We start from the raw sequence: 27,359 nt of genomic DNA, 5'->3' as shown, positions 1-27,359 counted from the left end.
AAGCACAGTCTCTTGGTATGGCCCTTTATGTGACTTATTCTGTTAAATACCATTAGATATCATTAATGGCTCCATCCTGGAGAACTTAATCTTTTCTTTAATGGGCAATTTCAATGTAGCCACTATGACAGACCATAAGGAGCTACATGTATAAAGGCTGAGCCAGAGGCTTGTAATCATGAATAAGAGCTGGCAAGATCAAGATTATACAGTTAAAATGTAAAGGGCACTGTTAGACATTATCAGTGAGAACACAAGCTGAATTCTAGACTGCTTTAGGAAATGTGGTTTGCTATTTTTTTGTGATCATGTACTTGAAATCTGAACTATTTCATGATGCGATACTCTTCCATCACTCCCTCACGCTGCCAGCAGGCTCTGTACCTGTGACAAGCAGCTCAGCAGTGCTGGTGGCTTGCCCAGCCCCATTGGTGGCTTGCACCGTGTATCTCCCGCTGCTGGCCTCCGTCACGGTGGCGATCACCAGCCTAGCGCGGCCATCGCTAAACGAGATCTGCACACCGGGCAGGGCTGCAGCAGAGAGAACCTGGCCATCCCGATACCAGCTCACCTCAGGAACTGGGAAACCTGCGGAAAAATGGACACACGGGGAGATTAGGACATTATGGAATGCCAGACATAAAACAAAACCAGAATGCACACCCATATACACACAGTTATGGGGGAGCATAATGCCACAGGCACAGGGCAAAGAGATTTGGTTTTAGAAAGGTCTCCAAAATGCACAGAGTAATAGGGCAGCTGCACTATCTCCTGTGTTTAATAAGTCACTTCAATAATGAGAGGACTGTAGTGTTCAGCAATCTTATTAAGCAATAGAAGTTCATCAAAATCATGAGGAGGATGAATTAATTCATGCGAGGTATTTTTAAAATTTATTTGCTTGTATCTAAGTAGGATTGCTTATTGCTAGCATATTTATCCAGTCTAATAATCTGGAGATAATGTAAACATCAGTACTTCCAATCAAATGAAGCATATGTTCTAACACTATTATGGCTTTAGAAAATGAAGTGACAGAAAAAGTGACTGCTGTAGACATTAAAATCAAATGCTAGTAAATTTTGGGGGGGGTTTAATTTCTTCTTCTGGATTCTTTTGTGTTTGATCAACAGCAGTCATCTGGGATCAACTGTTGCTCAAATACATTTTTCTTTTTTTGTCAGGGTCATGAGTAAGAGTCTTTGGGTCAGAAAAATTTCAATTATACCAGCAGCTGATTTTTGGTTTTAAATGGTGATTTTAGATTCCTTGCAGAAATTCTCTTCTCAGTGTTCTACTCAGCCAAATTTATTGAGCAACTTGAATTCATTCAATAAACAAGTAAAATTCTTGTATGAACCACATAAGGAAAAAAGGTAATTTAAGGAGATGGTTTAGGCTCAAAGTCTTTTTTGTAGTCCTAAACCAACATTTCTTCAAAATTAAAATCCTTGCAAATTCACTCTCCACTCAACCCAAATCACCAGTTGTACTGCATGAAGGCTCAGGAATGAGATCTGAGACTGCATTTACAGATGAATGAATTTTCCCTGTTCTAATGTCTTTGTTTTATAAAACTCAGGTTCACAGAATTCTGCTTCCCTTCTAGAGTATCCTTCCTATAAACCAAATAAATTATTAGGGAATTTAATGTGCCAGGAAAATGACGGAGACTAAAGTGAAAGAGAAGCTGATATGTAGATTGAAGCTTTCAATGGTTCACTGCGGCCCCATCACACTTGGTTAGGAAAGTTTAAAATCTTACTCACAGTAAAGCACTGATATTTAGAGAAATGTAAAACAGAAACACTCACAGAAAATGAGAACAGTTTTAGGGAAGATTAGAAATCAAATGAGTGAAAGTACTGTTAATTTCACAGATGGAAGTTATCAAACAATCCTGATGGGATGGTATAATTCGATTTTGTGCTATTGTAGGGCAACTTTGGTATTATCATCATAAACAGAGTATATAGCAGACCTCATTCAGTGATTTCATTCAGAGCTATGTGCCTTCAATACTTGTGAAAATTAGTGTAAAAGTGTCTTAAGCTATGCAACCCTCAAAACGTCCTCAATAGTGAATTTCTTGAAACATTTCAAAAGTTCTATTTTCTTGCGGTGGTATTATACGATTAACAAAAATGGGAGTTTCTGTGGCTGGTTGAAAAAGGTCTGCACTGTTCAAATGGAGTCTATTTTGATGTCTCAAACTGCTATGTACAAGGGATACAAAGCTAGAAGCCATTTTAGAAATCTGAGCCCAAGCTTGTATTAAAAATTCAACTCTACAAATTTACCAGCACTCTGCCAGTCCCAGGTGACAGAGCTAGATAAAACTCAGATTACAGATATATGTGCCTGGTCTGTATGAAGCAGGGATTTACTTCTACATGTTCCAAATACTCTATGATTTGACTGTTAATTATTAAGACAATCTTTTTTTCATTTTAAAACTGTCCTTGAGATTTTTTGAACTTTAATGCCAAAAAGAAGAAAGTCGACCTGAAGTGCCTCAAATTCACCACCTGAGTAATTGAATTCAATAAGATTCTGCTGACAATGATGTGGGAGGGACTGCTGACTTGTGATCTGTGTGCTGCTTTCAAAAATAAGCACCATGTAAAGGCTGTCTTGCACTGGGTAATACCTGAAAATATCAGTTCCAAAAAAGGCAAGCAGTGCACAGGTTAATTCTTTATGAAAAACTTCAAACTTGATCAGTACTGTGGAGACATGAGCTTGGCACTGTTCTAATGCCAGTGACACATCTGACTTTATCTCATGACTCCTCAGTCACTGGTGACCCAGTGGGACTCCCCCTGTGTCAGTGTCCTGGCTGCTCTGGCATTTGCTGCTTTTAATAACAGGGGGTTTGTGTTCTGTTCTTTCTGCTACATGCTGGGTGTATTCATCTGGTATCAACCCTTTGAATGTGACACTTAATTCACAGTCTAACACAGCAGCACAATTCATTTGTTTTAGTTTACACACAGCAAAATTGCATTTCAGGTGGTTGCTAAGCTTTTCTTGATACCCTTAGATTAACTGAGCTCTTCACATTTGAACCATAGCTCTGTATTCATACTTGACTTATACATAATAGACCAGTGTTATTAGAGATAGAGAAAAATTCTGATTTTTAAACACACAATAATTCATGGCAGATAGAAAGGGTAGACATTACAGCAGGATAAAGCTGTGGAGACCTTTATTTATGTAATTATTTATAGTAAAAAACCTTTTCTGTTTTTTATGCTGTAGAAAAACTAAATGCCAAGCCGCTGTCAGAGCTTTCAAATCTGGAGGATGTTTTTAGGGCAGGAAAGTTATACCAGAATCTCACAATGTGAAAAAAAAAAATAACAAGAGGTTGACTCACAAGATATTTGAGACTAACATACAAATATGGCACATGCTATTAGAAATACTGCTGTACCTTCACTTAGTAAATTAAATTCCCCTCCCAAGTACTCCATAATATCACACAAATCAAATTAGCCAAAATCACACATTGAATAATAGTACAAGCACCCTAACTTTTTCTGATGATATTTTTAGGAAATCATAATAATATAAGTATGATAAGTATTGCAAACTATTGCATATAAGTATTGCAAAAATGGGAAAAAAAATCACAGAAAATTTATAGTGTAGAAAAGAGAAGAGAAAATCAGGGCAATCTAGTGAAGAATAAGGCCCTAATAATAGAACATGGCCTGAAGAAATATCAGGGATGGAGACTCCAGGACATGTTCAAACACCTTGTGTGAGCCTGTGCTATGCAAAGGGTCCATGGGATGAAATAAATGGACCATAGATGTCAGAGATCTTTATAACTGTACAGATCATGTGTTTGCACCTGTCACAGAGCATCTGAGTACTGCTTTATGGTATGTGGATCATCACATTGCTAATGCCTGTAAGACAATATAATTCCACCAGCAGGAACACATGTCATTTCTCCTTAGTCACTGCCGAGGTCAGAGACACTCTTAGAACAGGGTGTTGGGTCTCTGGTAACATTATCTCGGGGTTTGCACGGGGTTTTGCACAAGATAGGGTGTTTGAGTAGTATGTAGACTGGAGAAATCACGTATCCTTTAAATTGTGTGGTATCTTTAAACTGCATAGGCAATTTAAATTATAATAATCCAGCCTTGTGCTACCATCATGATCACCACATATGTCTATTATTTAGAATACTAGGGTTTTCTACTCTCTTCAGTGTCTGGTTGGGCCTAGATTCTGTGCTTTTAATCCCTCTCCTAGAACTCTGGAATTAAGTAAACTTAAGAGCACAGAAAGTAGAAATACAGCTTAGCTAGAATAAAGCTTAACAAAAGGTCTTGGAAGAATTAGCATAAACTCTGCCTTTTGCACCCTGACTTCTAATTCTGCCCAGTCATCATCCAAATGAGATTACTCTTTCTGCAGTCACATGAAGCTCCCTTATTAGCACAATGTGTATTTTTATGCATATACATTTCAAGGTTCTGTTCAGCACTGTATGATAGGGATATATATCCATATTTCAGCACTCATCCTTACCCATACATACCAGATCAGGATCTATGAAAAGTGTCATCACTTTGCTCAGCACAAACATTAGAAAAGACATTAGTGATAAGCAATAGGAAATCTCGGAAGAATGAATCAAAACCTTACCACTAATGTGAGCCTCAAAGGTTGCGGCACTACCCTCCAGTGCCACAACACTTTGTAATGGCTGTGTAAATGTTGGTGCTTTCGTCGTCATCTTTACAGGCACTCTGCAAGGAAAAAAACCCCATAATTAGATATCAATGGTGACAATGTTGTATCTACACACTTCTTGCAAGATTTTAAGAATATTTGTCATTATTCTCTGAACAACTCACTCTTAGTTTTAAATCAGAACAATCTGGTAAATGAAAAGATTGTGGGTTTTGACAAAGTTGTATAGAAAATTACTCTTGGAGCATGCTTGGCTGAATTGGAAGGGAAACCATTATATTTAGTGGAGCTGTGCTTTGGCATTGCAGGTATGCAGCAGGAGACAAGACTCACTGTGTGACCTTCCACAGGTCATTCAGGCTGCCTCTCTTTGTCTATTAACTTCTTTATCTGACAGGAAAAAAATTCCCTGTGTAATTTCAAAAGATATTTGCTGGTGCAAAATATTTTCATTCAGCAATGACAAGACAACTAGGTCCCTAAGAAACAATGGAAAGAAATGGGAAACTCTACAATGTCTTTATAACAATGCAATAATTAATTATTATTAAATTATTAATAAATAATAATATTAATACATTGTAATACTTATACATATTGCATTATTAATAATGCAATAGTGCTAAAAATGCCAAGATGCTCTATTTTAAAAACACTCTGTAAGTAGTGAATAATTTCACTTTACAGAAGCAAATTGGCATTACAGATGCAGATAAAATTCTATTCTTTCTTAGAGAGTATCTCAGTGGAATTTTGAATATGGGAAGACAGCCACCTTCGAAATGTGAGCTAGGATATAAAGTAGCCACTGACACTGATGGCTTGAACAACTGCAAAGCCATGTGAAATCTGAAAGAAAGTTTTCTTTCTCTTGCTATGCCACAAGATCCTACTTTGAAATAACACACTGCCACTAGAAAAGCTTGTGTGGTGATATTTTATATTTGCATGACCTATTTATTTACTGATGTTGAATTGGGTGGTTTTTAAAAAGGTAGCTATTACTTTCTTAATATTATATCCATTAAAGTTACTTTTTTTCTCATTAAAAAATTCCACTGAGAGCATATATGGTTTCAACAAATGTGTTAACGCCACAAAATTTCAAGCTAATCTTACACACATATTTACTTCCATTTACTTTGGCTTTTGTGCCTGATTTTGTCACTTAAAATAAAGCTTAAAATAAAAATATGAAAGTGAAGTTTCACTGAGATTCAGATTTATTCTACTTTTCACAGGGGTGAAAATTCTTCATTATATGAGTTCCTTCATAGAAATCAGGGCCTAGATGCATACATGCAATAAGAGTATAAGGGCAGAGCTGGATGTTGTATTGGCATTTTCAGGTTCAGCATTTTGACTATGTTTTGAAGCTCAGCTAAAATAAATGGAAATAATTTTACAATACAATTAAACATTACGAAAGCTCATATATATACATGTAGTTTTCAGAAGAGATCAGAAGCAATTGAATTAAGAAGAATTTCCATGGAGTTCCCACAAAGTTTCTATACTTCTTTGTCCAAGCAAATTCTGGTGATGAAGATCTGATCTTATAAGGCTTCTTGTATAATTAGAATTGAAAGTATGCATCTAAAATGTCATGTTCCAGAAATAGCCTTCAGAGCCATGAATGACAGCAGACAAGTGTCCCAGAGCTGCCGTGTAACCGATACCTCAGCAGTTGTTTCCCTTAAAAAGTCATCAGCGCTTAGCTGATACCATGTGCATTTTATCAGAGCTATTCTTGGAGCTTCTCAGTTTATCTCCCAGCAGCATAACCTTGAACACTCCCAACAGAAAGGAGTTTTTAAGTTAAGCACGTTTCCATGCACTTTTAAAATCTTAATTTATGTAGTCTTTAGCAATAAAATACACCAGATCAAAAGTTTTTGCTGAGAGTTATCAAAGCTTACTCCAGAAATTAAGGATATAACCTTGACAGAGAATTTACGTGTTTCATGTCTATACCCTCAAATCTATATCCCCCTGTGAGAAAATTTATAAATAATAGATTGTATCAGAATTATTAATGACTGATAAAACACTTATTACACCAGCAGAAACATGCTACTAACCTGATCTCTCAAAGTGCCTGCAAGAGTGGGCTAAGCCCAACGAAATCTTCTTGAACGACGTCCTTATCCAGAGTAAGATTTTTTAGACAATCCCAGCATGAGAATTGAAGAGCCTCTAATCATAAAAACAAAACTACACAGTCTTGACAGTGTAGTTTTGTTTTTTGCAATCCCTACACCCGAGGCGAGGCGGGGAATGCACGACTGCTCAGAAGTGCTAACATAGTTGTTTCGCTTTATATACCCCAGCTCTGCTGACAGGTCTGCCTCACCATGTCACTGCCAGTTCTGATTGGTTTCCTGACAGAAAGTATCTTGTGAGGGGGGATTCACTCCCTGTAACCATACACCACCTGTTGGTTTTGACTGACAATGCTAATTTTGGAGGCACAAAAGGGATCCACTGAGGAAACCTCAGCCGTTCCAAAACTTTTGATTTAAAATTCAATTTAGTTTACATTGTAAATTTCCGAATTCACAGTCACAAGACAAAGAAAGCAATAAAAGACATTTTAGCAGGGCGTATGGACTAGTCAGAAGTCATCATATCAGTGAGATTCAGACTTTCTTTCATTATAAAACCTCCAAGAAGCCACACCAAATGCATATGTCAATCACTAGGCCAAATAAGTAAGTTGAGCTCAGACAAGTGGCTGTGCACTATTAGAATACACCATTTCAACTATTTTTTCTCTAACTTTTAATTCTAAAATTGTGTTTTCGCAATGTATACATTTGTTGCTCTAGAGTTGTTTTTGTTTCCCTCACAATTTTTCTGTTGGATGTTCCAAGCAGTAAAGCATAACAAACAGTAGCATACAATGTTCAGAAATACAAATTTTGTGACAGTAAATTGACACAGATAAATACTGCCACTTTTAAGTGAGAAGATTTTAAGTCTAACAGCTTTTTTCTAGACCTGCATAGGCCTTGTGCAGACCTCAGACCATGGAATAATGTACTGGTTTGTGAACTTCCATTATCCCAGCTTTGTCACTACGCAGCTAATTGTGCCTTTGGAGCGGTTGCTTCTGAAACAGACTTCAGAGTTAGAAGCCTACTCTTGTTTATGGCTGGGAGGTGTTCTACCATACCACCTCATCTGCCTGTTTCTATTCCTGCGTACCTAGCAAATTCTTTATGCACATAACTGGCACATAAGACTGCCTCAAATCGCTTGCTTAAAATCAAGCATGTGCTCTGCTGGTTTGGTAAAAGGAGGACTTCAGTCTATGGTTACCAAGTTCCACATTGAAAAGGACCTCCCTGAGAACACCCAGATAAGTAAACACAGATTGGAGTTCTGTACTATCAACTGCACTTGTGTTTGAAAACAACTTGAAGGAAACCTCCAGCAAGAGAGTCAGAGAATGCTAAGGAGAGAGAGAGTTTCACTGCTATGATCCATGCAAGGCAATCTTATTGTTATAGTTTGCAGATCTGAAAGAAATAAGAAACGACATATTGCTGCGATCTCATAAAATAACTTCAGAAATTTGATCTGCCTTTTAACTTATCCATTCCATAAGATGGCAACTTCATGGCTGTGCTTGGCATGCAGCAGTATCAGCAGCAACACAGACTGGAGGAACAGTCTCTACACTGGGGCTACTTGAACCCTCACAGAGGCTGAAAGTCAGAGTACTACAGCTCATTTTATATTTTCTTATTGCAAATAGATTTCCAGGAGCCTAATCGCTCTGTACAAGACTTAGTATGACAGCAAATGCAACTCTATGCAATGAGGAGGAGCTCAAGCTAGCTTGTGTTAAAAGATATGTCTAAAAAAAACTTGTATAAAGTGTATAAAATTTCTATTTCTAAACAGAGGCCTGCTAAATTAGCAGGCATCTGTTTTTCTCTGTAGTTAATCACTTAAATAGTGAAAAGTCAAACTTGAAGAAAAACAGAGGCTAATATTTGCAGACTTAAAAAATGCACCCAGCTTAATGATCTCTAAATCAAATAAAAAATTAAAAAGTTTATGAACATATGATAATTTTAAAATGATAGAAATATAAAATTTATCACTTTTGAAGTTTTGAGATGGTCAGAAGTTCATAAGTTTCTATTTCCATCAATTCAACAATGACTGATAACAACAATAGTTACAAGGGAAAAAAAAATCCTGCATTCAAATACAAAGATATTGTATTTTTAAAAATAAGTTCCTTCCTTTTTTTTAACTTTTACATTTGCTATTAACCATCTGTTTCCATTCCAACAAAAGTTTCTACCTTCTCATTTTTTTATTTTTGTGGTGGTGTGTGCTTTTCTCAATGTATATTTCTGTAGTCCTTCAAAAAGGTTTGCTCTGTAGGCCCCTCTCTTTTGTGTATTGTTGGTTCTGCACAGATTGTACCCTCTTTTTTGGCTGTCAATCCCTCCCTGGCCCCGCCCCTCATTCCAGACTGTTCCCTGTCAATCCTCTCATCCTCTATGCTCTATTGGTTGTTCAGGTTGCTCCTCCCTCTGTTTCCTCATTGGTTTCTGTATTACAATCCCCACCTTGTGCCCTTTCCCTATTGGATCCCTACCCTGAACTCCACCATCTCAGGTGTGCACACTGTGACAACTTCAAATACAGAAATTAAATAAATTAAATAAAGAGGGGAATATTTATCTCATGTCCCCAAGGAAATATGAATTATTTATCCTGCTTTCTGTCACATTGATATCACATGATTTTTACATGTTTAGTGTCACATAGTGTACCCACAAGAAAAAATTAGGACTTCAGTCTTACTGTGTACCTAAGACATTGCTGGTAAAAATGACATTATTTCTTTGCTCCAGCATCAAGCAAAAATCAGATCCAGATAACGAAAAAGGCTTTTTTTGTCAGGAAGACATTTAAATTGGGGATAGTTATGAAAATTTCAACATCGGCTTCAGTCTGCTACTGCTTAAGGTATAGATTCTATATTGCCAATATTTAGTACATGTAGTACATTGTAGACCACAACACATTTAACGAGTAGCAGATGATATTCAACACAGTGAAACATTGTAGTGTGGACACCTGCAATCTTTTTGTGTGATTCACTCTGATTAATTGTAATAACCCTAATGACTTGATCAGTAGAGCTGCTTTAATAGGCCCACATGAAGATGCCTTGAAATCTGAAGACTCTAGTCAGAGCTTAAAGACAAAACTCATTTTTTCTTGAACACTTAAAAATTTAAAGTGCCACCTAAGCAAGTTTTTACTGTGCTTTTTTGAGAAGAAATTCGTAATACTTTTTTTAAAATTCACAAATTTTGCTTTTGTTTATTATTTGTCAAATACTATTAGTGTTGTACTACCAGTGTACTCTGGAGTAGCTGCACAGCCAATGTAACATAAATCCTGCTTTCTTTCTTGGTCCTTTGGTCTATCTACAAATGCCAATTTGCAAACTGTGTAAAAAGATTTATTACCTTTCTCATTGCCTTCCTTCTCTCCTTCCATTTTTGCTATCTCCCTTACTTCTTACTTCTGTTCATTCCTACCCGATAATTATTATATCTTCTTTCATTTACTGTTTTCATTTTACTCTCTCCTCCAATCAACTATGTGAACAAAGAGAGTCATGAAATAAAACTTCACATAAAACTTCTCACTGAAAAAATGCTGTCTTAGGTTCCTATAGAATCAACAAAACAGAACCCAAAGTATATTTATATATTAAATTCTTGTTGAATTTCCAGTTTTCCAAGTATACTTTAGCAAAGGAACTACTTTTCCTTCTCCCACCTGCTTTCTTTAAACTTAGAAATAACTAAAATTTCTAAACTGTTAAACCACTAAATCTGGAATTAAAATCAAATCACATTTCCACCACTTATCAACTTCTCTTTCCCTGCTAATACTACAAACAGTACTTTGTAACAAAAACTTTAGAACCTTAAATACAGGCTGTAAATTGAATTATATGCACAAGAATATCCTCGTTTGTCTGCTGCAGCTGGCTGTTGAAAGGCTGCTGCCTTTTCAGGTGCTTATGATTCTTATCTGAGCCACTGTAATTCAATATGCAAGATACATCAACTTTTTTTAATGCAAACTAAAACCTGCTTCCAAAAAATTGTCACTGAAGCAGGCACTGTCAGTTGCTTCCAACGTAGAAAACAAAACTAAGGCATTAGGCAAGTTTTGAAATTATTTTATCTGCTTCATATGGGAACAACTTACTGCATATTATCAGTGTTCCTATTCACTGACTCCATGTTGGTAGGAGTCACTTATATAATCTCCTTCAAAATACCTAAGAAGGAGATTTACAGATGTCAGTTTTGACAAATTTTCCTTGAATATTATTTCTTTGTGTGCCATCCTCACACATTTACATACGTGGAACACGAAAGAAAGAAAAACATTTACCTTCTCAGCTCTTCACTTTAGAGAGCAGGCCTACTAACAAAACCTGCCCTCTTAGTAAAGAATACACTTAATAAGTGTTCCATTTCCTTCCACAAAACACTAATTAACATCATTGTACTCGGGACAAATTTTATCTAACATTGAGACAGTCCTTAGCATTTAATAGAAACATATTTTTCATCAGTTTTGGAAACCTTTTAATAAATCTATGGACATCTATGACTTGTGAAATTAAAAGAAATAAGCACACCAGTTTTTATAATGGATCCATTCTCTGGGAGCACTTGGAGCTATAGCTGTGTTACTCATCAGCAAAAGAAGGTTGATAGATTTTTATTCATTTATAAACACAACTTTCTACTATTTTGTAAGAAAACTGTATATAAGATGCAAGGTATTGTTTAAAGAAACATTGACACTTTTTTTTTCCTGAGTTAAGATTAGTGAATCAAGAGGAAAAAACCCTCAAAAATTAAATATTTTCTGAGTCTAACAATCAAGGAATAGCAAAACGAACCCAATACTTTAAGTTTGATGAGCATCCAAGATCAGTAAGCACTGCATTCTACACTTTCATTTTTACAGAATGAATTTCTAAATAGGAAATGATATATGCCATACTAAAAGGTTCCAGCTGTGAAAAGAACCTTAATTTTAGGGGGTTTATAATTTGAGGGGAAGAAAGTGTTTTTCAGTCCTATGAATGTGAGTACAGTTAGAAATACAGTATTTTCTGTGACATCTCTAAATCTAAATAACACATGCAAATGAGGGGCTTTGTTGGGAAAGATAGTTGCATAGGATCCATAAGATGTTTGACACTTCATTCCATTTTGGAAAAATCCATGAAAGATACAGGGTAAATAGGCAGAGCAGTCTGCAGCTGCTATATTTATGTGCACATATACATAGCCTTGTGACTCCTCTGCGGGCAGGGTGCCACTGACTTTTCCATAACGTCAAGCAAGTGATTTATGTGATCAGGTGAAGACATGTACATGATATTTTTTTCCAGCTCATTTCCTCTCTCTGCCTGTACTTTAACTTGGAGATAAATTTAGGTTTCTGCTATCCAATCTTTATCTTGATGGAGAACAATGTCTAATGTTTTAATATGACAATTTAAGCAATTCTTAAATGTGTTATTTCAGTGCCAGTTTTGCACGGGTGACATCTACTTGGATGAAGCACAAAAATGCTCCACTGCTTAAATCAGTATCTGCTGCCTGTGAGAAGTGTGAGTGCATTGCAGTGGTATGCAAAACCAGAGTATGCAAAAGTAGGCAAAAGCATAATCAATGTGCATATACACAGTGATAGCATGTTGGACAACAGGGAATGGCACACTGCATGTGGAATCAGTGAGTATCTGTGATGTTGGCCAAGCCATTGAGAGTGCACTGAAACAGAAGTCTGAGAGGTGTGAATCGTTTCACAAAATTTTCAAAGGTAGGACTTTGAAAATCTGAATCAGATGGATGAAGGTCAAGAACTGTTATTTGTAGAAGCCGACAGTTTTGTTTACTGTTGTGGCAGCCAAACAACCATTCAAAAAGGAGCTTTTCCTGAACTACCTTTTTCAATGCTTCAGATGGATGACACTACAAAAGCCCTTGTCTTTCTCTACAAGAAGTTGAAATAAATTGAAAAACACACTTAAACCCTGAATTCCAGCTCTGGAAACAAAGATTCATCATGCTAATGACAGGCCTACAATTTAAAAGATTGAATTCCAATTCAGGGTTTAATACGCTGAATAGACACTATGGCTCTAAAGGAATTCTGTAATTGAAGAGTCTTTGGCTAAACTAAAAATGTGCTTTGAAGCAAGCACGAGTATCACTTAATAGTCCACTCCTTTGAACTGCAAAGGCAGGCACTGACTGGAAATGGACTGCATTGTCACACTATTCTAATCCTGAAAGCAGAAGCATTACAGTGGAAGACTTCTCCATTATGCTGACTTAGAGCCTTTCTCTCCCTGAAGACACTCCTGCTACTAAGCAAGCATTGGACAAGGTTTGCTAATGTAAGTAACCACTCCTTGTGGTGGCTGGCCTCCAAAAAATGTCTCAAAGCTGTTAGAAATAGGATTTAAAACAAAATGATCTTATAACTACGGAATTCTCCAGTTTATTAAATATTGTCATATTCTGACATAGAGTGTTAATTCTCTATATTATTCTCTCTTCTATTCTATAGCTAATGGGAAGACCTATTGATGGAATTAATACAACTGATGGAATTTGTAGAAGAATACAATGGTGAGTACTAGTGAGTCACCAAGGAGATCTACGATTTTAAGGAGAATGGTTTCTTTTCTCCATCATAACCTTCTGTTAGATTTGTCCAACAATCCAGAGAAAACCCGAAAGAAAGTGTGAATCACGGTCTAATAAATGCTATGTACGAGTGAATTTTAATAATGATTTATTTGTAAAGAAACAAAATACAAATTTGAATCTAGATAGATATTGACTAGCACCTAAAATTCATCTGCTCCTCACCCATGGCCAATATCTACTAATGGACACAGCAAACAAACACGCTCAAGAATCAGGCATCTTGCAGTTCAGTCCATCTTCTGTTCCACTGCATCAGGCACAAGAATGGGATCATGTCTCAAACCAAAGTTCATCTCTGATGGCCCCTCAATTTCAAGATGCACTCCTTGAAACCAGAGTTTCTCTTTAAACCTGTTTAAAAAAGGTCAGTTAATATTGCCCATATTTTTAGTGGTGGCATAGACAGTTCTTCGTGGTCTTGTGAAAATAAAAGATTAGAGATCAAATAAACAATGATTATGGAGAGAACATAAAATATTCTGAATCTCATCTTACTGACCGGAAGACACTTTAGCTATAAACAACAGAAGGTAAGAGGAGAAAAATGGGAAAAATCTAACCTTTCTATATGGTCTATATGTTTTAATCATACTGAATTATCTATGTGACTAAAGCAAAATTATGATCATCTTGCATGTCATTTTTTACTTATGCCATATCACAGCAACATGAAAAAAAAGCCCTGGACAAAATATGTGGGATCAATCTTCGTCAGCTGGCCATGAGGCAAAGTGTGCAGGCAGCTCACAGGGAAATGACAAAGCTTTTGAATCAACACATGCAAAAACTTTCCTTTATGTTTACATGTTGTGCTACATCTAGATAGATAAACCTCAGAAATTTAAAGACAAAAATACTCTTTCTTTTTTCGTCAGAGCCTACATCCAAGAGGTGAGATTTCATCCTGTGCTAAAAGTCACAGGGACTAGTGATGTCATGTATCTCATTTATTTAATCTGAAATTGTACAGTGGGAAGTATTATTATTTTTAATCAATTAATGAACAACAACAATTCCTGTCTTATTAGGATTGCTACTTATTTTTCAGAATAAGACTTGCCTCGTAGAAAACCTTATATATTCTGTTCATGAAACTTCACATAGCTCCAGCAATTTGAACTTCTGGAATACTTCATGTTTTAACCTCTTCAGTTTTATATTAATATCTAGATTAGGATGCCTAGATTTCAAAAAAAAAAAAATTCACTAAATGTTAATACCTTGGACAGGCTCAATTTTCTTATGTTTTACAAGTTCTTTTATCTAAAAATCATGTATCTTTTGATGAAGAATTAAGTGAAAAAGGGAGTCACATATTATGCATGTATCTCCATTGCCCTAAAATTCATAGATTAAGAAGAGTGATGTGTGCTTTGTAAAGTAAGATCCTTACAGATGCAGTAGTACAAGTTGTAGCATGGAGTAAGGTGCAAGTTACCTTACAGGGGTACATTTAGCTGCTGGCCTTTCATCTCTCTCACATGGTGTGTCCCAGGCTTGCACTAGCTCCGCTGTGGTGACATTCACTTCTTCTGAAAAGTATTCATCTTCCCATTCTGGCTGAGCATGAGTTACACTGGCAATCTTGGGGTGTTTATTTTTCTCTGAAAAAAATATGTACATTAGTGGAAGCAAGTTGTTCATGTAATAAGGCAAGAGGGTGCCAGAAAGCATGCAGCTGGCAGGAGGAGTCACCTATCACTGTCACAAAAGCAGAGCAGTGTGCTTTTCCAAGTTCATTGCTGGCAACACAGATATATTTCCCAGTATCAGCAAGGACCACCTTTCTTTTTAAAAGGTAATAGGTATCTCCTAATTTCTCAATCTGTAAAACAAGAAAATGCACATAGGGGATATTAGTAGCATAAAGCAATATACCAAATTACCTTTCTCCCAAGAAAAAATTCAAGAACATTAGCACATACACTGATATCTCCAGATACCACTTGGATGTCATCCTTTGTCCAGCAGACATGTGGTTTGGGCTTTCCATGTATAGTGCAGTGCAGGATTAAATCTTCTCCTTCTTGCAGAGTTCTAGGTCCAAACTTCTGTATGAAGTTCGGCTGTTTTCCTTGTACTAAAAAATAAAAAGATCAAATCAATATTCACCATGCTTTAGAAGACACAACTAAAGAAACTGAAGAAAATAATCTGTTCTTGTAAAGTTCATCACGTTGAAAGACAAAGAGAGCCTTTATTGATGCCTGGAACTCAGGATAACTTGTTTGCAAGACAGTTAGTTGGCATATATCATTTATCTATCTAACATTTGTTAAAAAACATGGAAATTAAGCACCCAATAACTTCATGCATCAGCGTAGAGATATTAGTTCCATGAAAGTGCTAAAGAATCATATTGTTTGGTAAGGTCTGTGTGAATTATTTTTTCAGTGAAGGCAGAAAATTAATTATTCCACACAAATTTAAAGTGACAAAGTCATGAGAGCAAATTTGATCATTTAGTACATTGTTGTACATCACACTTTCTTCATTGTCTCCCCCCTCTATTATTTTAGTTTTTTAAAAAATCCGTTATTGAAAAGATTTAAAAAACTGATATTTGCTACAAATATGAAGGGCAGAAAGAGGTCTCTCTACGACTTTGACCACATCATTATTTTGGCCATCATTAAAACTGAAACCGTATACTACCACGTCATCCAGTACAAATTTGGTTCAAATGAAGAATGGGCAAGTAACTGCTTTTCTATTGCAATACCCAAAGCACATGAGATTGATTTTGTGCTAGCCTCATGCCAACTGTGGAAGGACAGATGACACCTAAACCACTACAAGGACTGATCAATACAAATTAACTCATCAAAATTGAAGAAATTTTGATCATCAGCATCAGTTTGTTTAATAAAAGCCTTGCTTTCTGACTTGTAACTTAATGAGCTATAAAGCTGTATTTATTGAATCTCTGTACTACCACGTGAGGATCCTCCACCTACGAGGTTACAGTAAAAAGAGAAGACAAGCTCAGAATTCAGACTAAGCATTCTTGACACAGGGAATTTAAAGATGTTAACACAAGAAGAACACATAAAGGCGTCCCACAATAAAGATGAACTTTTTGCATCTCTATCACATAAAGAATGTGTCCTTCTTCCTCTTTAATATAAATTACCCCACATTTCCAAAATATTTAACAAAAGTTATCACCGTCCTTCTCTGAAATAGAAAGTTATTAAAATTTGTGTTAAATGACAGAGTTTGGAACTACTATTCCACCATTACTCCACTGTTTAAGGACAAAGATTTTTTTTTATGCTATTATGAACCAAAAATCGGCTTATCTCTCACAGGTGCCCATCAGATTCTAAACACAAATGTACTGAGCCAAAGGCTATTTTTGCCAAGTGTGGGCCAGCTGGCACCACGAGACAGACATTTTGACCACTGTATTAATAAATTCACTTCTTAAGTGAGCTCCTAGTTGCAATAAGCTTTCAAGCTTAGCTGCTTTTCTATTCTTCCTTTGTACTGTAGGACCAAGGCACCAATGCAAAGCAGAAGAATGTAAGTTTTACTCTCCCGTATTTGTGCTAATCTTGTGTGACCTCTCTATTAGCCAGCCAGAGCAGCTCAAACAGCTCAGTTCTTAGCTGTTGAAGGTTAGCATGTGCAAGCTGCCATCCCCATTGCACTGCATGCACCTGAAGGCTCAGAAATTTGAGATCTGCAGCTTCACTTCAGGCAAGAGAACCGAGTTTACACCCCTGCCTTCTCTTTGCAGGCAGTTAGCAATAGGTCACAAACAGAACATGATTAGCTTGTATTCCAGTTGAAAATGTTACGTGGGCTTCAGCCACTCCTTGGGATAATTTTGGTTGGGTTGCATTACTTGTGCAGTTTGGATTACCATGTTGTATCTCATACCAGAATGATTTTTACCATTAAAAACAAAAACAAAACAAAACAAAAACAAAAAAAACACCACAAAACAAAACAAAACAAAACAAAACCAAACCTGAGTGGAATGGTGACACTGGTAATGATCAGATCACATCTTGACTTTGTATCAGTAAAGCAGCACAACATAGAAACTGAAATGTTCAGTTTCTAGAGAGAAAAAGGAAAAGTATGTGCAAATAAAACCATGAAGTGACAGTTCCTACAACTCTTTCAGGCACAGGCTTGTCTTCAACAAAGTCTGGACAAAATATGTGGGATCATTGATTTTATCATCTGACAGCAACCTTAAAAATAGAATGGATGGTTATATTTCACCAATGGTTTTTCCATGATATCGTAGCAAAAACTGAGAAGACAACTTGATAATTGCAAGTTATTTATTGGCTGGACATCCTGTGATGTCCACATCAACAAAGGTGGGAAAAAACAGATCTGTTCCTCCATTGAAGGAAAAAATAATCAGGTAGTCAGTGATACTGAAATACCACTCTCACAGCTTCAATAACTTTGTCATCTATTAAATATTCCATGAGTTATCTGTAAGAACCAGCAGAGTTATGCTGCAAACTGGTGAATAAGCACAGAAAAACCATCAAACTGGAGCAATGCAAAAACTGTAGGGGAAAAGTTCACTTTAATCTGTCTATTACACAGCCTTCACCCCTGCCTCTCTCTCTCACCCAGCCGTGTGCAGGTCAAGCCAAATGGGTTTTAACAGCCCGTTTTTAAATTAAATTGCTTCACAGTTATTCTTAATCTATTTTCTCTAGGTATGTAATTTCCAATCTCTGGTGTCTTGAAATGTGATATTAGCAATTTTATGAACTTCCCCTGTCTTTTCTATGAATTTAGGCTAGGCAGATTCCTACCATGCTGCTTAGAGACTTTGGACTTGCTCAGCATTACTCTAAATCAACACTGCACTTTATTGTTTTGAGATTTCGTCTCAGTCAAGCTCCTGATACAAACAGAAGGATTCCTTTATTAGGAATATTAAGCAGGTCTCATAACCCAATTGATCTGAAATATCCATAATCCAGAGCTCCAGTCTTCTTGAATACGATGTGTAACCTCTTTAAAGTCTTGGCAGTAATTTTTCAAGACACAGTTCCTCTGTACCACAGACTCTAATACACACACACAAATTACTCTTTTACCCTAGAAAAGTCTCCAGAGAAAGGTGCAGAAGTAAGCATACCTTATCAGTCATTTGAGAGGAACTCACCTTCTCCATTGCAGCTCCAGCCACATCTGATCCAATCTGGGTAACGATTCATCCTCCCTCTGCCTACTGACTCAAACCTGCGACCTCAGACAGGCTGCTTTCTCTTGAAAAATTGAAATAATTAATTCCTTCCCCCCTCCAAATTTAGGTATCTTGTGTAAACACCCCTTCACATGACTCCACATCTTGTAGTCAGGCAGTACCTTTCACCATTTTCTTAAGGGGTGTCTGCATATGGGGAAGGAGGAAAGGGGTGTAGGTAATTATATGCCTAATGTCTTTTTCATAAGGATGGTGGGAATGAGGCTTAAATCTTCTCAATAAGGGAGCCATCGGGAAGACGTAAACATTTTGGGATCCTGAAGTAACTATAGGCTCAAAACTGTGACTGCAGTGAGGGGAAATCAACATTGTAAACCAAGAAAGAAGCAGAAGTATACAAAACACCCAGATGTATTCCCTGCTCTACAGCATGGTTAAAAGAAGGAGGATGTAAAGCATGCATACTATAAACTAATAAAATATCCCATGAGAGTGGGAAGCATTATGTTAAGATTATTGCTGCAACAGAATGAGTGGTTTTTTTCCTTGAAAGATATACTAGAGCATGATGAGACTACATCACTGTCGCTCCTTTTTTTTTCTTCCTTTTTTTAGATTATCTAAACAGAACACATCTGGAATTTTCCAGCTATTTCTTTTTAAGTACTCATTTGAGTCCTTAAATAAAGGGTATTTAAATCCAGACTGCCAGCACAGCAGTAACCAGTGTTGATTATGTCTTTGTTTAAAAACAAAGCATTATAACTGTGAGATTTTCAGAATCCTACTGTGACTCCAGTATCTCTAATCACTCTTTTAAAAGTCTTGTTTCTTCCAGCAATTGAAACTGTGGCTGATATCTGCACACCCATTAAAAAATGGGCATTTAAAGTTATTGCTGATTGAAAGTAGATACAATACCACACTCACAAAATCAACTTTTGTTTACCTAAAATTCACAGAAATGTTCAAATTCTCAGAGGAAAGTTTAACAAACAAACAAACAAAGGTATTATATACTTCTACAATGATTTATTAAGATCTAAATTACCTTTATTGTGAAATGGAAAATATACTGCAGGAAAACAGGTGAAATTAATACCTGAGAAAATTCTTATGAATCTACATTTTTTGGGAGATGACTGAACTTAGAAAGTGGTTCATTAAGGATAATACCAAGTTAGTTAGAATTTACTGTGTTCCCCCATCTGTTCAGCACTTCCTTCTCCTGCTCCCTGTCATTGCTGTGTGTTATGAGAACTTCTTTCTCAAAGTTACAGGAATTTTTTAAAAGTTGCAGTCACTGGGTCAAAATAGCTGACCCTCAGCAATTACAATATATATTCTTTTCATAACACGCTACACAGTTTACTTCGTTCCAGCAAATTACGCAAGAGAAGTTAAATATTTCCTCTTTAAAAGTTTCTCACAGCAATGCAACTCTAGCACGAAAGCTGGTATTCAAAAGATGCAGGAAAAATCATGTGGCTGTTTGTCAACTCTTTTTACTGTATAAATACAACAAATACTGAGGCTAAAGAATGAAGTTATATTTTAGGATTTATAAACTGAGTCTTCCACTGGCACAGTTACATCATTGTTGTGTAATAGTTAAACAAACTACAACTAATAAAAAAAATTGTGGTTGTCTTCATCAAGAAGGAAATGCAAACTGTAGTTTAAAGTTAGGGTTTGTTTTTACTCCTTTGAAGTTAAAGGATAATTCTGTTTGATTAACTTTTCCTTTTTTTTAAATTTGAATATGCTTTTGGACATTTCCCCAATTTGGTTTATTCTGTTTGAAATGAGTGTGTTAAAAATTTTAAAATATGCAAATGCTCACTTCATAAATTATTAACTCTCTTGCCTTATATTAACAATTTAGAGGATTATTAGAAATATTTGTATCTAACTTTGTAAGAAGACAGCGAGAGTATCACGGACATCTATTTAAGCAGAGTGGAATGTTGGAATGTTTCAGTTTGTAAACTTTTGTTGTCCTGTGTGGTAGATGCCACTTACACAAGTCTTGATGGTTCTGGGTCACTTCTGTAGCACAACCACAACTCTGCTGGAACTACTGCAGCTTTCCTTTGTGGAAATGGAAATATACGCTGGGCTGAGACAGATTTAAATCTGATCTATGTTAGTTCAATCATGAATGCTATGATACCTTTACTGAGAAGCTTTGTCCTAAAAATAATTTTTTTTTGTAAGTATACAAGCAAAAAATTCTGTTTTAAAAAAGTTCCAACACCTTCCACACTCCATCCCAAGAGAAACATATCCCAAAATATACAGTGATCTGAGCACTCTACCTGGCTCTATACTGACATTTCAAACCTATAACCATTAAAACTGTTTCCAGTGCTTTGGAACGCCTTCATTTTTAGAAAGCAAAACTAAGCCTCAGATTCTAGAAAAATCTAAGTTTTTATCTCAACATCATCATGCGAAAGTAGAATAAACACATAATACTGGCAATAAAGAAACAAGCAATATATCCATTTTGCCATAAAAAGTGGTTTGGTACATATTGTGAAAATGCGGTGTAAGAAAATAAATTCAACAGTGTGCTAATTAAGTCCGGTGCAGTCAATATTGTACTTATTTGGTGAATAGCCAGTACATTAGTGAGACACTAATATAGATGACACACAGCATTATCCAGTCCATTCTTGCAATAGGTGGCCTGTTACCTTGCACGTGAAGAATGGCACTTGAGGAGATAGTGCCGTTCAAGTTTTTAGCCCGGACAACATAGAGGCCAGCATCTTTATCACACACCTTCTGAATGAACAAAGTATGCCTTGTCTCCTTTTGTAAAAGCTTTAAGTGCTCATCTGCAGTCAGTTTCTGGCCCTTCTTGTACCTGAAGCAGAGAGTCAGTTTTCAAGTCAGAGTTGTATCACTGCACGCCACACAGAACTTTGCAAATGCAGACAATCTCTGTAACACTACAGGAACAGCAAGAGACAGAGAACTGCTGTGCTCTCATTTCTCAGTTTTAAACTTAGTTTGTCAATATGCATGAACAGTTAAACAATGCAAATCACTGGGTAATATATTCCTAACAGTAAAAAATGTGGTTCTGAAAATGGTTTTCAACAGACAGGTTACAACTCTCTCACTGCAGTATTGGAGAGGTAACATGAGGGCCTGGGCCCTCGGTTTTGTGCTGAGACATTTTTGCTAATAAAGACTTGAGTCAGTCCACACCCAATTCATGAATAGATTCTAAAGGATCAACAGATAAACTTTCTAAACTTGTATCTTCAGTATAAAAAGACCCTTCCTCCATCCCAGCCCACTGAACATTTACTGAGCTCACATCATCAAACAGGACAGAACAATGCGTCAAGAGTTGCTTCAGTGAACTGGTGTCATATTCTAACACTTGAGGATCTGTCATAGTGTATTGGCGTTGACTCTTGGTTTAAAAATGGAAATTCGAGAAAATTCTCTCTCTCCTTGCCCCCTGAGGTTTCAGCACAGGCTACATGTAACGTAACACACACATGAAAATATTTTTCTTTGTGTATATCCAAAGAAATTTCTACACCAGTACAAAATACACATTACTGGTGAACTTCTAATTAAAAAATGTATTATTTTCTGTTTTCATGAATTTCTAATTTGCAAAATTATTCCAGTTGAATGCTATTTTTTTGAAAGACAATCTATCAATAGTGTATATATTTTTGAATTAAATTAATGCATTCTCACAATAAAATGAACGTCTTGTTTCACCAATAATACTCCTCAGTCTGTACAATACTGGTATTTAAAACAAGGTAATTTTATTGATACCAATAGAGTATAGCACCAAGGTTGCAGTGTCCAGTATTTTTCTCAGTGCCACTGAAAAAAATTTCAGTTTAACAAAAACTTACAGTTTAATTCTTGAAATGTGTAATCATAATATCAACATCAACTTTTTTCCAGTAAGAGGCATATTTAATTTTAATACATTAAAAGAAAGGCCTCCATTTTGAAAGATTAATGGAATAAGTGGAGAAAAGACAAATGAGGTAAAATTGGAGGAATACATGCCACAACATGTGGAGCTATGAAAAAAAATCTTGAAAACCTGCCCCTTGCAGTCCCTATTCCCTTTGGCAGAGAATTTTTAGAGTTCAGATGTTTATAATACATCATCTGTATTTCTCACAAATCCAATATAAAGTAATCTAATGGATAGCAATTAAGAGAGAGATAGACCATGCACACCAATATACGATATAAAACTGATTCTCTTAGTGTAGATTTAGGTGGGGTTTTTTTAACCTGCAGCCTTAGTTTTAATCCCTGACTTTCACACATGTGTAAATGCGTCCCCATCTATGTAGTGACTATATAAATATTTCAGTGTGCATGCACATCTATGTGTCTGTCCGTATGTAGTGCCCAGAGCCTGGGAAAATGCAGGTGAATTTATTTATGGTAAATCTGAAGCATGCAATGATTTTAAGAAGGCATTGAATGCCATATTCCAGATTAGGAAAACTGTATTATGCTTTTTCTTAAAAACGCTGTATATGTTTGCAGTTGTTCAATACTCTCATTCATAGAATTTGGTACAGAGAGATTATTTCCAGTTGGTTAATTGTTGAAAACAATTCTGAAGGTAGAAATCATGCAGAAGTGTGGAGTAGAAAGGATACAAGCTGTTTATTCTAGCCTACAGATTGAGTGGTTTGGTTATAAGGGGTTTGTGGTGGCTCACCACTAGGTATATTTACTACTTCTCACTGCAAGCTACCCACCATGTCAGTGTAGGCTCTGGGAATCCCGTCACTTCTACTTCCAGAGTTACCGGAGAACCTTCCATGACGGTTTTGTTAGACAGAAGCTGGGAGAAGTTAGGCGCCTGTCCAGTTAGGCTGGGCATGCTGTTCTTTTCTGAAGAACTTTTAATCTCTTCTCGGGTAACCATCTGCCTCTGACAGCTTCTGGTAGCGTCTGATTGAAACACGAAACCTGAGAATGCATCAGGCAAAGCATGCAGCCCGTCCTGGGGTTTAGTACAGTTATTCAAGGCATGCGATTTTTCTTGCGTTTTGGCCATGCTTTTATGAAGTTCAAGGTGTTGTAAATGTGTTTTGCATATTTCACTCATCATGCTGTGTACTGGTTTGGCTTTTATAGGGTAGGAAGCAGTGCTAGTTTCAGATATTCCTTGTGAGCTACAAGTCAAAGGAGACACTGCTCTGACTTTTGGACCAGAATCTGTTAAAGAGATACAAAACTTTTCAAAGTGATCTGATGGGCTTTCTATTCTATTATTTGTAGCATCAGCAAAAGCAGAACTTGTTAAGCAGTCAGATGCTTCCATCAGTTTTACTGTTGTAGTGGTTTTCTGCATTTGCAAGCTACAGGAACTGACATGCAGGCTATGAGAACTACAGCAGCACGGCTCTTCTAGCTCTGTTTCAGAATGTAAGAGGTTGGATTCTGGTGTCTCAGAAAGCGGTGGCAAAGAGATATCATCAGGTGATATACACTCATATTCATCTCCGGAGGGTGCTTCTTCTGCCAGGAATTCAGTCTGTAAACTATCCTCTTTGGCTGAAGATGACAGCTCTGTATCTTGTGAAACAAGATCCTCACCAGCTGGACAGATAGCTGAAATATCAGCCAGTGTATTCCTCTCCTCGAACTAGGAGAGGAAAGAAGAGAAAGGAAAGAAGAAAAAGAAAAACAAAGGTTATCATTTAATACATCCCCTTGTCATGCAAAATCTAGCAACAATATTTCTACTAATTATGCTTGATGTATTCTGAGAGGCAGAAAGAAATGGGGGAAAAGACAATTTGTCAGAAAATATTGCAGCAGCTTACTGGAATTCCAAACTGCTCAAATAGATTCTAGACAATATTATTATAACTATTATAACAGTAACAATGAAACAAAAAGTACCTTTCCATATACAAAGGATAACCTGTGGATTCCCTGTAGCTTCTGTTTATATGAGCATTTGCAAGGGGAAGGTGAAGGAGGAGGAGGTGGCCTAATTACATCTAAATGGGACACAGTTACACAGTGATAAAAATATATTAACAGACAAGTTGCTGGACTTGTTTCTTTGAGAAAAAGAGTTGTCAGTAATGCTCAGGAGTTAAATAATTAAGTCAGCATCTCTATAGCATTTTTCAAACATTTTATATTTCCTTTTTTTTTTTTTTGCCTGCAGTTACAAGATCCTCCCAAATATTAAAACAATGTAAAAATTATTTTTATGTTAACTTGGATCCAGGAAAAAACATCTCTCTCATCATGTTTCAAAGAGAATTGAGTGAGGCGTAAGTGTATTAATTTTAATCACAAAGCATCAAAGACATTATCTGCTTCTGCTTTGTTAATTACTTCTCTGCCTCTTGATTTTTGTATGAATGTAATTACATACTCAGATTGATTTCATTTGTGTGAAGGCTCTCAGCAAAGGTGCACATAACTTTTTATCAAGCTACTCTCTCATTGTTGAGTTCTATACACAAATATGTAATCTACTAAGCAGTGTTTCTATCACTTATAAACTGCCCACTCACAGAAATTGGGCAATACACTGAATTTCATTGCTTTCCAAAACAGGTCTCTTTGGTGTGGTGGTATATTTGTTTTGGTTTTCTTTTTGCTTTACTGCTCTAAATACAATCTAACAACCAGTGCATATTTTTTTAAAAAAACTCAGAAGTAATAGAACCTCATACATGCCCTGGTCCTTTAGACATGTTAGTTTTAATATAAATGCTTTTCCGAGTTATTACATTTGTTATTTCAAAGCAATGTGATTCATGCCACATCTATGAAAAAATGACTGGAAGAAGGTTGGGATTTTACTGTGTCTATTTTACTAAACAATTCAGTTGTAAGATGAAGTTCAAGTTTTGTAGTAAAAGTGTTTCCCCACAAGCTTCCCCTGATGAACTCTGACCCCTGAAGAGATGGAAGAAGGCCCTGGGGAAAATGCTGTGGAAAAGAATGACAGGTGAGCTGTGAGTGAGCAAGCTGCCAGATAGGCTTTGGCAGCATGGGACCAAAAAAGCAGGAGGATCAATGTGCCATGAGAAGGTCTAGCACACTTTCAAGAGGGTTATATTTAAAGCAAATTAATACTGGGAAAGCAGCTTGCAGAAGTACAGACAAAATTAGAGATTGCTGGCCCACTGAACGAAGCTCTGGGGAGATGAACCTGCTACTTCTTTAAGTGAAGTATGGAGTGATGAAAAGGGCAGAGGCATCATAGTTGCCACAATCCTCATATGATATTTGCTGTTTCGCATACCCTTGACTTCTCTCCTTGGCAGCTGAGACTCGGTTTGATGAGAACTGACAAAGCTGTGGCAAAATAGAGCTATGGACATCTGCTGAGGTGATTCTCCTGAGGGGCACTCTTTGGAACAGTCACAAAATTTTGAGTGCAGTCTGGGCTCCAAGTCAATGCTGAAACTCCCACTGACTTGGAATGGAGGTAAGAAAATTAATTAGGTTTAATTTTGGCTCATCAGCAGATTACAGGACAGTTTGTATTGAAGGGAATGATATTAGCTGACTTTCTGCAACATCACTGTTTAATATCTTGCAGCATTTGTCTGTGTTATCAGTTTGCAAAATGGAATTTTTAGATTTGTATATCTGTTACCAATGGATCCTACATTTCTAAGGACTTAAACATATTATCACCCACTCCAATTTATCAGACTGTTTCACATAGCAAATTATTTACATTTATGTCCAGGATACCAAGGATACCTTCAAAACATTCTTTAAACTAAGGTAATTAATCTCATAAAATATAGGTCTGGCTTTGCTTTGTCTGCATTTCTAAGATTTCATTTATTCATTGATTATTTGGAAACTTTCATATTCTTTTATTGTTCATCCATGGATGAAAGATCTTTGTCTGTTAGGATTTTTATCATTCCAAATGCATACTCAGTCTTGTCTTATCTTTTGTGAATTGTCCTCAACATGGATTCAATCCCTACTTTGAATTATTTATGGTCTCTGATGTGGAGAATCTTGGCAACTGAATGGAACTCAAGTGTTTTGAGATGAGGATAAAAACAATTATTTGGTGGTGAGTTCTATTATTTCTTCTATAGTGTCATACCAATAAGAAAGCAAATTGTATTTGACATGATGTCCAACTGAACTACTGACAGCTGCAATTGTGTTCCATCACTGCTTCTCTGATTCCTTTTACTCACACTGTTTTTAAACTGAATTAATGTTTGTTTTGTCAGGTTTTTGGTAATGTAAATGAAAATATAATCAAAGCTTACCAATATAACAATAGTCCTCACACAGCAAATTAAGGAGTAGAATTCCCTTGAGAGTACACCATGGTGCCTATCAGTCTGAATAAATGTAAATTGATCTTTTTAGTGCCTGTAGGAGATAAGAGTATTGCTTCTTTTCTCAGCAATGCTTTCTGAATTTGCAAGCAATTTACCTGGCTCCATCTGAAGGAAAAATGTTTTTAAATCCCACTCTTTTCCCCAATTAAGACCTTAATGATTCAACAAAAAGTCATTATTTCCAGCACTATTTAGTCCAAATTCTGAGCTATGTTTCTGTCATAGAATATTACTTATAAATCAAATATTTTCTTAACTTTTATCTAGGCATTACAGGAAATCTAGGGCTTTGGGAATCCTATC

At 36.4% G+C, this 27,359-nt stretch overlaps 2 protein-coding genes across 2 annotated transcripts in view; both read right to left on the bottom strand.

Moving 5' to 3' along the window:
- Nucleotides 1-4,762, bottom strand: part of TTN (titin) — a 237,978-nt gene extending 233,216 nt beyond the window's left edge. The window contains 2 exon segments of the mRNA XM_063399870.1: nucleotides 385-588; nucleotides 4,672-4,762. Coding sequence (XP_063255940.1) covers nucleotides 385-588; nucleotides 4,672-4,762 — 295 coding nt within the window.
- An 8,885-nt stretch (nucleotides 4,763-13,647) lies between these two features.
- Nucleotides 13,648-27,359, bottom strand: part of CCDC141 (coiled-coil domain containing 141) — a 62,468-nt gene continuing 48,756 nt past the window's right edge. Inside the window, exons 24-29 of the mRNA XM_063400430.1 lie at nucleotides 23,463-24,355; nucleotides 21,396-21,568; nucleotides 15,434-15,588; nucleotides 15,204-15,333; nucleotides 14,947-15,112; nucleotides 13,648-13,859 (exon numbers count right to left, since the gene is read on the bottom strand). Coding sequence (XP_063256500.1) covers nucleotides 13,736-13,859; nucleotides 14,947-15,112; nucleotides 15,204-15,333; nucleotides 15,434-15,588; nucleotides 21,396-21,568; nucleotides 23,463-24,355 — 1,641 coding nt within the window. The 3' untranslated portion in view covers nucleotides 13,648-13,735. The remainder of the gene's footprint in view (nucleotides 13,860-14,946; nucleotides 15,113-15,203; nucleotides 15,334-15,433; nucleotides 15,589-21,395; nucleotides 21,569-23,462; nucleotides 24,356-27,359) is intronic.

The sequence above is a fragment of the Prinia subflava genome, chromosome 6 (genome assembly GCF_021018805.1).
Source record: "Prinia subflava isolate CZ2003 ecotype Zambia chromosome 6, Cam_Psub_1.2, whole genome shotgun sequence".
NCBI lineage: Eukaryota > Metazoa > Chordata > Aves > Passeriformes > Cisticolidae > Prinia > Prinia subflava.
The sequence above is the reverse complement of the archived record's forward strand: the minus strand, read 5'-3'. Positions and strand labels throughout refer to the sequence as shown.